Raw genomic sequence first — 15890 nt, 5'->3', positions numbered from 1 at the left:
ATTTTCTGACAAACACTGCACTAATTTTTGCATGCACCTGTAGTTGTTTCTCTTCATAATAATCTGCTTAGACATTTATTATGGGTAACCCCCAAATCAGAAGTCTGAAAAGACTATCTTATAAACTTTTTCTTTAATGGAAAAGGATCCTTACACTACATCAAATTTTTGGTACCAGAAAGACTCTCAGTGGCATATAACAATTTTCCTATCAAAGGAGAAAAAAAGAAAAAAGAAAAAAAGAAAAAAAAAAAAAAAAGCCTTTTTTTTTTTTTCCATAGAACTATGAGCTTTTCTCCCAACAACCAATAAGCTGACTTCTGGAGCTAGAAAATTGTGATTTTCTCAACTTTCTCATTTTCTAAATGTAGGGGAAAGTAAACCCACGGTGTCTGATAAAATACTGAAGCAAAATATAAAGGACTCAGTCTTTACAAGGAGACCAACCTATAGAAACCCTATGTATGAAGTAGGAATCAATAGGAAAGAGAAAACAGGCTACTTTCTCTCACTCTTGTGCAGATTACTTGTTAGGAAACAAGGATGCCACAAAACTCCTTTCTGCTATTTTCATTAATTTGTTCCATATGTAGAATAAAAGGGGCCTATCTGTTTCCACTGCAGTGTATCTCCCAAGCAACTGTGGAAAACACTGGTGTGCCTTCTACCTTTGCACAAATCCAAGCACAGCAAAGAAAGAGCAATGTGCATAGTTCAACAGAGCATTTCAGCCTGCCTTCACACACCACAGATGTAAGATGTAAACCAAAAGACAATGTAGCCAGGCACCACCTACACATGATTGCCACAGGGGTGGATTTCACCTTCAGTTCACTTCTTTTATCACTTCTACTTTTGAATCTCGGTATAAACTATTTCCAGGGACTTAACGAAAAGCAGCAGTGATGGAATCCATCAGATAACAATTCAGGTGCAGATGGAAGAAGTCACCATCCTCTTCTTGGTGCTGTGGTAGGAATGGTGGAATCAGGCTGTACCCTTGAAGTGCTACAGCCTACTGTGGGCTGATGTCTTGATGCTCCACAAAGTGCATATCACATTGGTTTTGTATTCTGCCCCACTCTTACATTGTTGTCTGTTGTCTCAAAATCTGGTATGTCACCAAGTGTTGTAACAAGTCCTGCCTACACTGTTTCCCTCCTCATAGGCTAGTCATTAACAATAGCATAAAGAATTTCATTCTGAGCCTTTTCCTAGGCTTAATGTTTAAACCATAAAATAAGGCTGTCAAACACCTGGACTCCTAAGATATTTTCATCAACAAAACAGCAGTCAGTAAAATATGCCATTGTTTTAACACTTTTTATATTTGACTGTGGAACTGAAGTAAAATATAACAATTAAAAACAAACAAATCTAGTTTCCTCTTTTGCCAAATATAAGAAGTGAGATTCAACTTTAGGCAAGAAGCTCTGTGGAGAGGATGAGCTGCTGTCAAAAAAACCTTTCTTAGGGCTTAACTAACTCCTAATCCATATTCATAATCTGTAACACGGACACTTGGCAGTGTAAACTGGAAGGGCAAAAGGGTATTTTCAATGTACCAAAACAGCCAACCTGTAGAGCTTAAGGGTACCCTAGAAAGACAAGATGCTTCTATCTTACCCTTTCCAGCTTTCCTTCCTGCTTAGAGCAGAGGTGACCATATATATAATATAAGCCCTATGTGACAATGCTGCAATTTGTCTGAAACCCAACTATGACACTTAAATATAAAATAATGATGAATTAAAAAAGAAATAAGAAACATTTTAGCTAGGAAATAATAATAAATAGAAGGAGGAAAGGAAAGGTAAATAATGTCTCTAACATTGTTCTTAAACACACCAAACTCCTCCTCTATAAACATGTAAACTCCTTAAACACTCCAAACTCCTACAGTTTTCCCCTCAGGTAGGTGGTTATCCATTTCACATTTCATCAAGAGTTGTTGGTTTTGTTGGTTTTTTTTTAATTACATCCTAAGTGTCTCAACAAGCTACTATTGGCCTATATAAAAGTCCCCTGTAGCTCCTGAGGACACCATTGCTTTGGGAAAAAAATAAAAAAAATAAAATAAAATAAAAAAGTGATCTTATATCTTATCCTTATCCTTACATTCTGAGCATTTTCTAAGGCAAACCTGCAAACAAGGTTTGCAGAAAAAAAAATCATAGGGATAGAGAGTGACTATGCATGCCTCAGAAACCCAATGTCAGATGTGATATTCACTGGACATTAGAAATGACCTTTCATATTACTTTACTGATAAAACTGAGGAGAGAGAGAGAGGGAGAGTAGGAAAGAAATACACTGAAATTCATTCTACCTCACTCCAGAGATATGGAGTCTATAGATGGCTAAATTCACATGCACTTCTGGAAAATGGATTCATGTAGCATCAGATTACAACAGGTTTATCTGTTTGTTTGCTTTTTTTGTTTGTTTGTTTGTTTGTTTTTTCCCAGTCAGATCACCTGGATTCCATATGTTTTCTTCAGTAATGGTGAGTCCCAGAAAAATAGATGTTGCAAGATGTTACAGCTGGACTAACCAGCAGAGATGACAAAAGTTTAACCTAGAATGACATGCAGGAACTTCAAATGACTCTTCACTCTGCATCTCACATATGCTCTGGCTTTCAGATCCCAGGCAAGGTTATAGTCTTTAAATGCCATCTTAGACTGGGATCTTTCTCACTTATAGCCTGCCAGGCTAACCTGCAGCAGTGTAAATGCATCCAGTACAACGATAGTTTGGTTTCAATAGCTGGGGACAAACAGCCCCTGGCAGTGACCTATGACAGCAATACTGTTCTTCACATAAAGCTAAAGAAAAAAAAAAAAAAAAAAAAAAAAAAAAAAAAAAAAAAAAAAAAAAAAAAAAAAAAAAAAAAAAGTTAAGAAACACTTTAAAAAGTCTAGTATTAAAGGAGTAACAGAAAGCAAGAACTCCCTTTTAGAAACCCCATGAAAGATCTGCAGTGTTGTGAGCCACTGTAACTATAATGCTCTGCACATTATAATTGAAGGTCACTGCATGCAGCAATCATTATTTGCTGTTCTCTCCTTTAAAATTGGTTTTCTTTACAGACTTAGAGAACAATTACTAATCTTGTGTACTTCTCCATGCAGCCGGTTACACACTCAAGCAAATCATAACCATAACCATTTATTGCAGTTTTTCAGTACTTAAAGGGGGATTATAAAAAGATGGAGAGCAACTTTTTGCTCAGTCAGATAATGACAGGACAGGGGGGAATGGTTTTAAACTAAAGGAGGGGAGATTTAGATTAGAAGTTAGGAGGAAATTCTTCGCTCAGAGGGTGATGAGGCACTGGAATATGCTGGCCAGAGAAGCTGTGGATACCCCATCACTGAACGTGTTGAAGACCAAGTTAGAAGAGGCCCTGGGCAACCTGATCTAGTGGGTGGCATCCCTGCCTATGGCAGGAGGGGTTAGAACTAGATAATGTTCAAGTTCCCTTCCAACCAGAGCCATTCTATGATTCTGTGATAATGCATATTAGCTTGGCCTACCATACATCCGGAGGAACAGAAGGCATCCAATTTTAGTATCACAGATTTAGTCAGACAGAAAAAAAGACAGCCAACTGCCTACAATTAGTAGGTATGTGGACAAAATGGACACACATTGTGTGTCTCCTTGTTACCTCACTTTATTGTGTCTCCTAGGCTTTCATGACCAGTAGAACATGTTTCTATCTGGGAAATTCCAAATAGAAGTTTTACAAATGAGAAATGTCCTTCACAATACACTCATGACGAAGTATTTATTAATCTAGGTAGAATATACAGCATAATATAGGTATGGCTGTTTATCTCAAAAAATTATTTTCTCATACTATATCACAATAACTTTGTTATCCCAATGCAGGAAGAACAAAATCATTTAATAGGATTGGGCTTGCTATATTTCATGAAATGAATGATGTGGAAAAGATAAAGTTATATGAGTTTTCAAGATAAAATACATGGTGTAGGAAAAGCAATAACACGAATCTGAAATCAAAAATCTCATTGCTTAGGTATTTAAATTCAAAGATGCATTTGCAGAACATTTACAGTGAGTAATTTTATAATTCTTCCATAGTACAGAGATTCAGCCCTGTTAAGATATATATGTACCTATTTTTGCAACTAGGCAATACTCCACTGATTTCAGTACAGCCCTAAATGGTTGTAGGAAGTTCTACTGCTGGGTCTTATTGGAGGGTCACTTCCCTAATATCAGCTCAATAAAAATTTATAAAACCTATATATACACTCATAAATGTATACGTACTTACATATATATACATATATAATGGAAACTGTGAAAAAACATTTCTTCCTTGTATAACATTTTTTCAGTTAATGGTAAACATTCTGGTCCAGATTGTAAGCTTATGTTACAATTTGTAAACCCTCTCCGCTGCACAGAAAATGTGGTCTTTTTACACCAAGAAGAGGTTACCACACATGCTCACTGCCTGAAACTGAGGATTCAAAGAGAAAGTTTAGATTGTCCTCTGAAATATAATTCTTTTTTAAGGAGTGTTGGCAACATCAGTTTTTAAAGTCGTACTCTAAAGTGACTAAATACACACCCAACTAGTTTGCAAAGTTGAATTAAAATTTGTTCACACGCTTATCTAATCTCCAGTTATTCATCAGAGTCTTTTCAGACAAGGAAACCTGATTTATTCCCCCCAAATATATATTTCTTACAAATCACTAATGATTTTCTCTGCGTACATTAGATAGCACTGATTTTAGGAAAATGTTAATTATCCCTGTTTCAGCATCTGGTACTCCATCACTTTCACAATGAGGTCTCTATCTAGACATCTTTCCACATAGCATAAGTGTATAACTGCTTAAAACGGGCATTTACAAGATGGATATTCTAAAAATCAAAGTTGCACAAAGAAGTAACCAGTTTCATAAAACATTTGCCAATTATCTGTCCAATTTACAAAGAAAATATGATGGAAATACTACTTTTTTTTTTTTTTTTTTTTTTTTTTCCCTCTCCAAATAATTCCTCTGATCATATTTCTACAGCATGTACAAAATAATCAATCAGAGCTATATTGGCAAGTGGTGGAGCCCACCACTACTTGTGAAGGAAAAACTCTTGAAAATAGTGTTGTACAACCAAATACGTAAAATGCAATGCAAGAAAAGTGATTGTTTCCAGGAAAAAATAAGCTCAGATACCTGTGATTTGGTGGAGGAGGTAAAATATGATGAAATGTTTTATTATTATTATTTATTTATTTATTTATTTATTTATTTATTTATTTTTGGCTCTGATGTGGCAGCATAAGTTATCTTTAAACCTAAAGTCAGGCCTGAATGAATGCAAGTCGACGAGCGAAATTGTGCTTTTCAGTTAATTAAAGCATATGTGATACAGTATCTAAAAAGGTGATTCAGACAGAGCAGGTAGGAAACACATCAGCCAACAAATCTTCCTAGTACCGTCCCTTTGCCTGTAGGTTTCAGAAATATTTGGCCAGCTCAGGCAAGCAACATCTTCTGCAGGCTGAATAGGCCATTGTAGAAGCTGAAGGAAGCATAATGTATTACTTCCTGCAATGCTAGTCCAATAATTTAAAATATATTTCCCCCTATTAAAAAAAAAAAAAAAAAAAAAAAGAGATAAAAAAAAAAAGATAAAAAAAAAGATTTAAAAAAAAAAAGATATTTTCATGTAACTTTTATATTATTATTTTATAATATTATTATTATTTTATAATATTTTCATGTAACTTTTCTCAGCTCAGCCACAAAAAGATACGATAAGAATTCCACATTACAGTAAGTGGCATATCAATTTGATATTTGGTGAACACTGCAGATGATTTTTCTCATGAAAACATGATTAGAGGTTACGCTAAACACATTTGCTCACCCATCACTACTAATGATGCCATTACTCAGGTCTAATCATGTCTGATAACTGTACAGCTGTGAATGGATGGAGGTCAGAAGCTGTGAGGGTGCTGTTAGATGCTAGAACTCCTACATATCTTCAACAAACACCACATGTACTTGATGTATTCTGCGTAAAAAGGGTAGTTGACAGGTGGCTCCTAGTAAATTTGTTTTATTGCCAACCCTGCTTTCTTTTTTTTTTTTTGTTATTATTATTTTGTTTCCTTTTTGGTAGAAAATTATAAAATTTTGGCTGGTTCCTTGTGATTGCCTTGCTCAAGTGCATCCAGTGGGTACTGCAACCAACTAGGAGTCAGACCTTCTGCATTGTCCAAAATGATTCAGCTCAGTAACAGCCAGAACACTCTTCTGGAGTGGCACAGTATCCTGAATCACCAGCGGAGCACAAGAGGATCTCCTTGATCAGGTCTAGGGCTTGTAAAACATTCTGTGACTCTTTAGCACATAAGGTACTGCACAAGATAAACCAGTAGTAATGATTTATGTAAGTGTATATGTATGCTTATGAAACACTGAGGTGTTGTATAGCCCATTCTGTTCTAACACACTAATGTTTTTTGTTACTTCTAAAAACATTCTGTAAGTACTTTTAAATTTAAGAAGGATGGAATACATCTGTAAAATAAGAATGTAGCCACAAAAATATTATTTTACTCTACACTTAGCTTACAAACCTCTGACATTACTTTTTTTTTTTTTTTTTTTTTAATCCCAGGAGTGTTATTCCTGAAGTCTTCACTCCATATTTAATAATCTTTACTGCATACTTAATAAATCATACATTTAAATAAACGGTAAACATTAACATGAGTTTCACTAGGACAAAAAAGGGAGGTAAATTTGCATATTGTTCACAGTATAGAGTGGGTAGGATGACAGTGAGTGATGAAAGAGTATATAGATGTGGGGGATGATTCAGGCCTCTTAAAATTTGTAGAATAACAAAGAATGAGACAGGTTTGATTGTCATCTCAACTCATTACAAACAGATTTTAACACTTTTCAATAACTTTTTTTTTTTTTCATCTGAGTTGGAACTGATTAAAATTGGAAATGTAACATTAGGCTATATTCTTGTCTTAGCTACAAATGAGTCCCACGTTAAAATTCCTCCCTTCCTTCACCAAGCTTATTTGTGTATTTACAAGAGTAATGGCAGAAGCAGTAATGTACCTCAGGCAAGAGAGCCTGTGTGTCTATCAGTATTTGGGTGACTGGCTTATAGAAGGTTCACTGGAACAATGTGCCCCAGAGCAAATGAAAATACCATTCATACGCACCAATTTGGAACTCACTGTGCAATAGTCGAAGTACTGAGTAAATCCAGCACTGGAGAGTATACACACTCTACAGCTATTCAGAACACTTGTTCTACAAATTTTAACTTTATTAAAAATGTTCTGAATAGCTGTAGTCTTAAATGAGTTTAAAGTCATGTCTTAAATAAAACTTATTTAAGACTAAAGTTTCAAATAAGTTTAAAGTCACTTAAGTAAGTCATAAATGAGTTTTCATTAAAATTTGATGGAGAAAGTTTGGGGATATATGATTTGCTCGACTTGAATGGCCAAGAAAGAGAATGACTAACAATCACCTATATTGTCTCCCTTTTTTATACCCACCAAAACCAGACACTTGAGTTAACATTTCAAGTTTTTATTTTTACTCCACAAGCAATGAAGACAGGAGTTAAAACTTTAGTGTAAATAACTGTTGTTCTCTAGACATCAGTTATGTACAATCCCTTTCTGAATTACCTAGTAATAGTGGTTTTCCATATCATTCCTATTTCAAAGCTCTGCAAAAAAAAAAAAAAAATGTGGCAATTCAAAGTATATCTTCTCAGGTTATTTTGTAGTGTGCTACTGAAAGCTACTGACCAGCATTAATAGTATTTGGATCCAGTACTAACATCTCATCACTGCCACTGTAAAAGAGGTAATCCAGTTGGGAGTTATAAAAAATAAATAAATAAATAAAAATAATAAATAAGGGAAAACAGGAACTTGTGACCAATAAGAGCAGAGCAGATCAACGGATAATTTCTATGATGCTATGATGCAGGTCATTTCTTCACCCTCCCTACAGTATGCCCTCATGACAAATATATTTGTATCAAGCTAGCTGTCTAGTCCATAGGATCTGTCTTTATTCACAATATAACCACCCTCTCTTCTCCTTACCCACATAATGGCAACTACAGAGAAAAGCCCTCGGGGGATTTCAGCTTCTTAAAGCAAACTTGTCAGTTCTAATTCAGGTTAGGTGCCTGCATAATATAAACAATCAGGAAGGAACCAAATCAGTTCCTTTCAGATGTTGTTAATTCACATGTAGTAATTTGTTTGGGTATACACACTTAACATTCATGCGGATTCATTCTACAGATACATAATACATGTAATGAGATGGTCATCTATAAATATACATATAGATATGTATCCCAGTACATATACATATGTATATGTATTACATTACATACATATTATATATATATATATATATATATTTAAAATGGATAATGTAGACAGTTCTCCATTAATGAACTGATAAAATTTGTGTCTGATGGAGAACTGCAGTGATATTTTTTTCCAGGGTAAGCACATTATATATGCCTATATGTACACACCCATATACACCCACACCTTAATGTACTTATGCATCATATGTGTGCAGCAGAGCATACACATCTGTGTATAGCATTTTAGCAACGATGTGACAAACATTAGACACATTGCATAAACGCATACTTGGGAATAATCTTTGGTTTGGCCTCACATCTTTTCCTTTTCTAAGCTACACACTTCATAGCTGGAGCATGTGGAAGCATCTTACCTTGCTTCCATTTTCTCTTGCCTCCCGTTCCATCTTGAGATCAGAAATTAGGAGAGTCTTGTATTTGTTCTTTCCATTACTGTTGTGATCATCTAGTCTGTATTCTGAAGTCAGCTGAGCAGAGAGGGGACTGTCACTCAGGTTCAGAGGCTGCTCATCCTGCTCCAGATTTGTTTTGCCATTACTGTTGGTTTCTGCCATCTCCCTGCAGTGTGTTCCCCCTGAAGCATTGGAACTGTGTCCCACGGTCTCATTGCCATTAAAACTCTCTGCGGCTGAATCATCTATTAAAAAATATATATTTTCAGTCACATGCCACATCATCATCTCTGTCCAGTTCAAACATAGTTTATACCTTCACAATGTTTTTCAAAATAGAAGTAAGAAGTAATATAGAAGTTTATATTACTAACCCCAGTACATTTCTGCAAAATGTGCACACACACCCCTCCACATTTTCAAGTGAAAACTTTATGTAAATCCATTAAATATTACTAAGATAAGGGAAATGATCTGGGCTGACACCTTAGTGTCGTTGTGTACACAAAAGCTAAGTATCACACTGGATTTTTAGGGAAAAAGTGACAAAGTCTGTCTTAACCCATCTGTTTGTCCATATGTCTATGGATCTATTTATTCTTTTACCATGTTCACTACTGCAGTATTGCATATTTCTGAAGTGAACAGAGATGCACATGGTATTGAGAGAGACTCTAGCTCTCAGGTTTTAAGGGTGCAGAGCAACATATGTCATATCCATAAACATCCTCTTACAAAGATACAATGTAAATATATCTATGTATTCACTGCTGGCAGTAGTGATTATACTGGGAAAGTCAAATCCAGAAGCAGTGATGCTCTCTTCATTTTGCCCATGTGTTTATTCACTTTGCTCATTTGCTATATGTCATAATACATTTTTAAAATAGTGCTTAATAAAGGTTTAAATTATCAGCCTAAGAGTTACATCTGAAAACTCTGGATTTGGTGTTGTTAGCATTAAGATTTTGCAGATAAATTGTCTGGTTACCATGTGTCTTGACATGCTTCTGGGTTTGTGTATCCGGTGTTTGTAAGCACTGGAATTTGCCAACTGTGCTACTTTCTCAGCCACTCTACTGCTAAACAGTCCGTTGGCTATTTAATAAAACAATTCATCCTTCAGCTGATGAAACAAGTGCAGAATTTGGACCTCAGCTTGCTTACTTGTTCTCCAAAGCATCTCTTGTGTGGCAACTTACATGGTTTAGCTAATGGTGCAAACTCCTGCCCAGGGCTCTACAAGCCTATGTTTATCACAGACAGTGAAGCTGGAATCAAAACTGGGGGGTTAGTAGCCAGGAATGTGTACAGACTGAAACTGGAGGTACAGGATGAAATGGAACTTTATATATTAGTACCTGAATACACCAGCTGCTATTGTGCCCTCCTAATTATCTTCCATGGAAAAGAAGCAAACACATTCACATACACATGGAATTTAAAAAGACACCAGGATATATTCTTGAAAGGATGTGCTCAGAAATACTTACACTTGAAACCATGATTGACCAAAGTGTTGACTCTGCAGAGTTAATATAGCATAAAACAACTATTCACAACTATTCAGATCAGAATTTAAAAAGTGAAGAAAATATTGTATAAATAGTTAATGTTCTAATTCAATTTAGTACTTAGAAAGCCATAGGTGAGCCATCATACATCAGTGTCTTGCTTGCTGTACTCATTCAATGGTACTATGTCATAAGATATAAATTCTGAAGATTTTGTTTTGTAAACCTGTAAAAAAAATCTAGTTTCATAAAAATATATAATAAATATATAATAAAAAGCATACTTTATATGCTTTTGCTCTGGAACAGTTTTGGAGTTTGCAAAATGTTTTATAATTAATGGCTAAAAAAAAAATATAATAATCATGTTCTCTTTTGGTATGTACCACTTCTAGATCACATTGCATGTAAATATAAATGTATATACAGTAAAAGACATAGTGTTCCAAGAATAGGATTTTTAAATGCATACGACTTTATCTGCTAGGCACCAACACAACTTGCAACAGATCACATTTTCATTTTAAGACCTGGGGCTACATGAAGACTTCAGTGACATAAACGAATAAGGTGAAGAGGTAGAAAGAGAAACTTTCTACCATGCCCTGTGACTTAAGTCTTAAACAGCCTTAATAATAATACATTAAAAATAACAACACTTTAAAAAAAGGTTAAAATTATAAATGCCGCTTCAGAAATAAATACACAATTTTACAATTCAGGAGTGGAAAATGGCATTTAAATATGGGGGATTATTTTTTTCAAAACAAATAACTGTACTTATTATTACTCGTTTTAAAAGCTCTGAAATATCAGGAAAATATATATTTATTTAAGAGAGGAACATTTTGGTTACTGCTGATTCGTATTTAGGACAGTTAGCAGATAATTGGCTTCTTGATTATCAGTTTAACAAGTGACAGTTAGTTGCAAATTATTTAAAGCAATTGCTGAATTGTTCACCAGGTAGGGGATGCTCCTCCCTTTGAAGAATTCAGAATATTCCTTATGGTAGGGAACAATGGGAGAAACAAGTGAGTGACCAGAGGATGCACAGATCTGACTAAAAGCTGGGGGCACTGCCTGCTCTGCAGCACTCAAATCTGATCCCCTAGGACAATTTTGTCTGCTGGCATCTGAGTGTCCTGGATCACACAGCACAGAGGAGCCACTGAAAGGATACAGATGGCTAAATGAGAATGATGGAGTAGGAAGGGATCTGTGTCTGGAGCCAGATCCAGAAACACTGAAGTCCAAAACAAGGCTGTTAGCTTTGGCTTGTAATCATAAACAATAAAGCTTTCTCTTCCCCCCCCCCCTCCCCCCCCCCTTTTTTTTTCCCTATATGAAGAATGGTTGACAACTAAAACTGTTTTTGTGTGTGACCATTACAATGAAACAAAAAAAATAAACAGACCTTTTATACTTGTTCTAAAATACAAGCACTGAAAAACTCCTATGCTGAATAAATGTCGTCACATATTATATTACTTTGAAATAATAACACAGTAGATACATGACTTTGGCTTTGCTTAGAAAAAGCTTTGTTACTTGATGGTAAATCTCAGTCCTACTTTGAAGTCAAATAACTGGCTTTTATAGTCTTTTAACCTTGCTTGTTAGAAACAGGAAAGATTGCCTGTCAGGAAAATGTTCAGGAGCATGGTTGCAAGGGCTATAAAGCTCACTTTTGCAAATAAACATAAATATGTATTGCTATAAAAAAGGTCAAGAAAAAAAATATTGGTTTTGTGCTGGTAGTTCCTTACAGATGTTACCGAGGTAAGTAAATTACATGGTTTAGTGCATTTCTCATTTCTGGGCAGGTGGTCTGTTTTGGCCAGAACAAGGCTACTCTAAAGCTGTAGTTACTCTGTGCCTGAGGTACAGAAACACAGACCACATCAGGACTAATTGGTTTGGGGAAAAAAGGCAAGGGGGTTTGGCCTGGGAGAGGAGTAGCACTTTCCCCAGGGCAGGTCAGCTCTCCTGAGGGGGCCCCAACACCTTCTGCTCCTGTGCCCACAAGGCCTGCAAGTGCACATGGATGATGCATGGACACCAAGGGGCAATGCAAGTTTGGTGGGAACTTGTCCTGAAGACCTATCTCACTGGCGGCCACCAGCTCTCAAGGGAGCAGGAGGCGAGATCTCACCCTGTCACTGCACCCCTGAAGTGGCTTGCACGCAGAGTTCGCTTGCACAGATTTCTCGCCTTTATTGATCACCACACCTCAGCAACAGTAAGGTGAAATGGAGGAAAGCCTGTTCCCTTTCCAAATATGTTTTATCACATCTTGCAGGGGCACAACAGGGGCCTGGAGGGTCAAGAGGGCTCAGGGAGCTGAGGCTTTTTTCAGCTATGGCTGCCCAAGAGTGTTTCTCCAGAGTAGCTCACCAAAAGCTGTTGCTTCATGAAGGACACCACTAATGGTGGGCACCACAGGGGAGAAGCCAGAGGTCCAGCCCCAGGGTGGTAGAGAGATGCAGGCAGAGAACACGGTGGCACCCCTGGGACCTGCCAACATCAAGCTCACATCTTCATCTCTTCCCCAGGCCACCACCATCCACAGGCATCGCATCAATCAGCCATGGTAATGAATGATGGCTTCATCAAATACTGTTGCTCAAGGCAGGAGATGTCTTTAGGAACTCAGCAGTTTTCAAACCCGTACCCCAGCACACTGGAAGGCTGGAGGCCTATCTGTGACCGTTTTTATTACTGATGCCTGAAAAGGGAGAGTGTCTGCAAAACAGGTGTTTCACTTCTCAGAAACAGTCAGCGGGTGCCTCAGCTACGCAGAGAGACCCCACCCAGGGATTAAAGAGCATCACCCCTCAGAGAAAGGGGTGATGCTAATTGCAGAGGGCAGGTATCTTTGGAAGGAATAGCACCTGCCTCCTGCTGAGCCAAATAGCACTGTCCAGCCTTCAGCACAAACTTCTCTCCCACATACTGATAATTCTTAAATCTGCTGTTGCCAACGTCTCCTGCTCCTGCCTTGCACAGAGCTCTACACTGATCCCCTGTTCTGACCAGCACCTCTGGGCATCATCAATCCAAGTACTCTTTGTTAGGAACAACTCTCAAAACAAAAACTGCAGTGATATTCCTACCTCATGTTAGTTTCTCATTATTCAACACATTGCATCAGAGCTTCCAGTTCATCCTTCTATATTGTCATGAGGCCAATCAGACACAAAGCAACACCAGCTTTGTTTTTGTATAGTTCCAAATCCTAGAGTCATGCCTGAGAACTTTCCAAGTTCATTGCAGTCACCATTGTGTTAGATTCTCTCCCTGATTTCTAAGGAAACTTGAAAGATAAGACAATGCCAAGAAAGAAATCCCAAACAATACATTCAAACAGGTGCTCTGAATATGAATTTGATTCTCAGAACTGTTGCATTCTTCACTTCAGTTATTCACCACAAACATTCTCATTAGCATGGCCTAAACATTTGCCAAAACTCAGTTTCTCCATATTTTCATACAATCACCTGTATTCTGCAGGTGATTTCCATGACAGTTGATAATTTAAGAACACACTGATTTAGAGCAGGAAATCATGTCTTAATTTAAAGGATTATGCTCTCCTGCCACAATGTGTAGATTTATGAATGGTCAAAACACACACTTTGCTAGGATTAGAGATTCTCCTGGGTAGATTTCTTCTACCCAGAAAGAACTGTCTTTAGACCAGATATGTCAAATGCTCAACACTGTTCTCAGCTCGCTTAAAGGAAAGCCAGTTGAAGAGTGCATGAAATCTGACTAGAATAACAAGTCCCTCAAACACCAGTTTTCTGAGAGCACAAATTTAAGATCTAAACTCTGATATAAACATCACTGAATTACTGTGAACCTCAAACTAAGGTACATGCATACAAGTGTTGCTTATTTCCTTGAGAGAAAAATCTACAGATGTTTTAAAGGATCTCTTGCATTATTGTTAATAAACAATTTTGCACTATAATTCACCCAGACTTTTTATATTCCTTGCAGGTAACTCAAGGAGAGAGTCAACAAATCATTCCATATAAAGGCAGATCTCTGAATAAATCATCTCTCTTCCTCAAATTAATTGTCAAGCTGGAATTCACTTAATATTTAGAGTATGCTTAACTAGTTTCTATAGTTGAAATTTGTAATGACAACTACCTGAAACTTACTGCTTATTTTACTAGCCAGAAATCCATAGTGTATGCCTTCAGCTCTTACAGCAGCAGTGCAGCACAGTCCCATGACCATATACCACCCAGATGCTCAGATCTGCTGAAAGGATGGTGATGGTTCAAGGAGCTAAGGATCCCTCTCATTAACACCAAGAATGAAGTGAGAACCCCATGATACCAAAGCAGCTCTAACACAGGTCCCTTTTTTGCTATAAAGCAAAGCAGACAGATTATTTAGGAAGCAGACAAAAACACAGGGAAAGGAAATTAACCTTACAGCAGCTTTGGCTCTTTTGAGGCAAATTTAACCATATGAGTGGGGGTCATACAAGCTAGCACCATTTCTGATGGTAATGAGCCTAATTAATCACACTAAATTAAGAAGGCTATTGTTGGGGCCACTTTGCTCGTCTTGCTCTAAGAAGTGGAGATGGGATAAGGGCACATATGCAGCCCAAACACAGCCTGATGCTTGCAGACTCCAAGGTAGCATGCACACAGGTTAAACGAACACTTTGAGTGGGTTGCCAGTTGACAGAGCATCTCTGAGAGCTGCAGTTACTGTAAGGTGGGTAATGGTTCTTTCTAAAAGGAGGAGGTGGGATGTGAGTGAGCTAAGTGGGAAGAGTGAGACTGAAGCCTGTGCAAGTGCAGGCTGTCTGTCATAAAAACTACTCTCACAGATTGCCTACCAATGTCCAGTATGATGAAAGTTGCTTTAATCTCTGGGATTTATACCAGCATCCCAGGTCTTGGTAAACAACAGCTTACACTCTTAGCAATTTGATTCATCTGAACAGGACCATTTGCAACAGACGATATTGCAGACCAAAAAGTGACAGACTCCAGACCGGTTTTGAGTTACAATGCTGTTCTCTTTAAACCTTTGGCTTCAGCATTGCACATGCTTTAACTTTTTCTATGTTAAAATATAACTTTGATGAAAATAATAAGCTACAAAAGCAAACATTTATAACTAAGTAAGTTACATTGTTTCTGCAATTCCACAAACCCAGGTCACACAACCAATCCTTCAGAACTGGAACTATTGAAAAAAACTCTGTACTAGTGGCAACCAATGGCAGGCAATTTTGAGAGAGAAACACAGTGAATCAGAAAAAAAGGTAGCATAGACTACTGACTCACAGAAACTTCTGTACTACAAAATAATTATAGAGACTTTTCTAAAGGAACTAACAAAAGAGCGAGGTCACATTTCACTCCCACCACTTCTCACAATGACCGTTTAATATCAATTTGTCACAGTTATGTATTCGGTTATGCTTCATTTATATCACAAGTCATGTTTCAAGCATGAGTTCAATACATAACTTAAAAGCCAGTCAAAATCAACTATATCTATT

At 37.0% G+C, this 15890-nt stretch overlaps 1 protein-coding gene across 5 annotated transcripts in view; it reads right to left on the bottom strand.

The window, feature by feature from the left end:
* Nucleotides 1-15890, bottom strand: part of NOL4 (nucleolar protein 4) — a 193456-nt gene that overhangs the window by 75456 nt on the left and 102110 nt on the right. For all 5 annotated transcript variants that reach the window (XM_032182971.1, XM_032182973.1, XM_032182972.1 and 2 more), the window contains one exon: nucleotides 8799-9082. In XM_032182971.1, the coding sequence (XP_032038862.1) occupies nucleotides 8799-9082 (284 nt within the window). The remainder of the gene's footprint in view (nucleotides 1-8798; nucleotides 9083-15890) is intronic.

This window comes from Aythya fuligula, chromosome 2 (assembly GCF_009819795.1).
Source record: "Aythya fuligula isolate bAytFul2 chromosome 2, bAytFul2.pri, whole genome shotgun sequence".
Taxonomy (NCBI): Eukaryota; Metazoa; Chordata; class Aves; order Anseriformes; family Anatidae; genus Aythya; species Aythya fuligula.
Note: the sequence above shows the minus strand (reverse complement) of the source record. Positions and strands in the feature narration are given on the sequence as shown.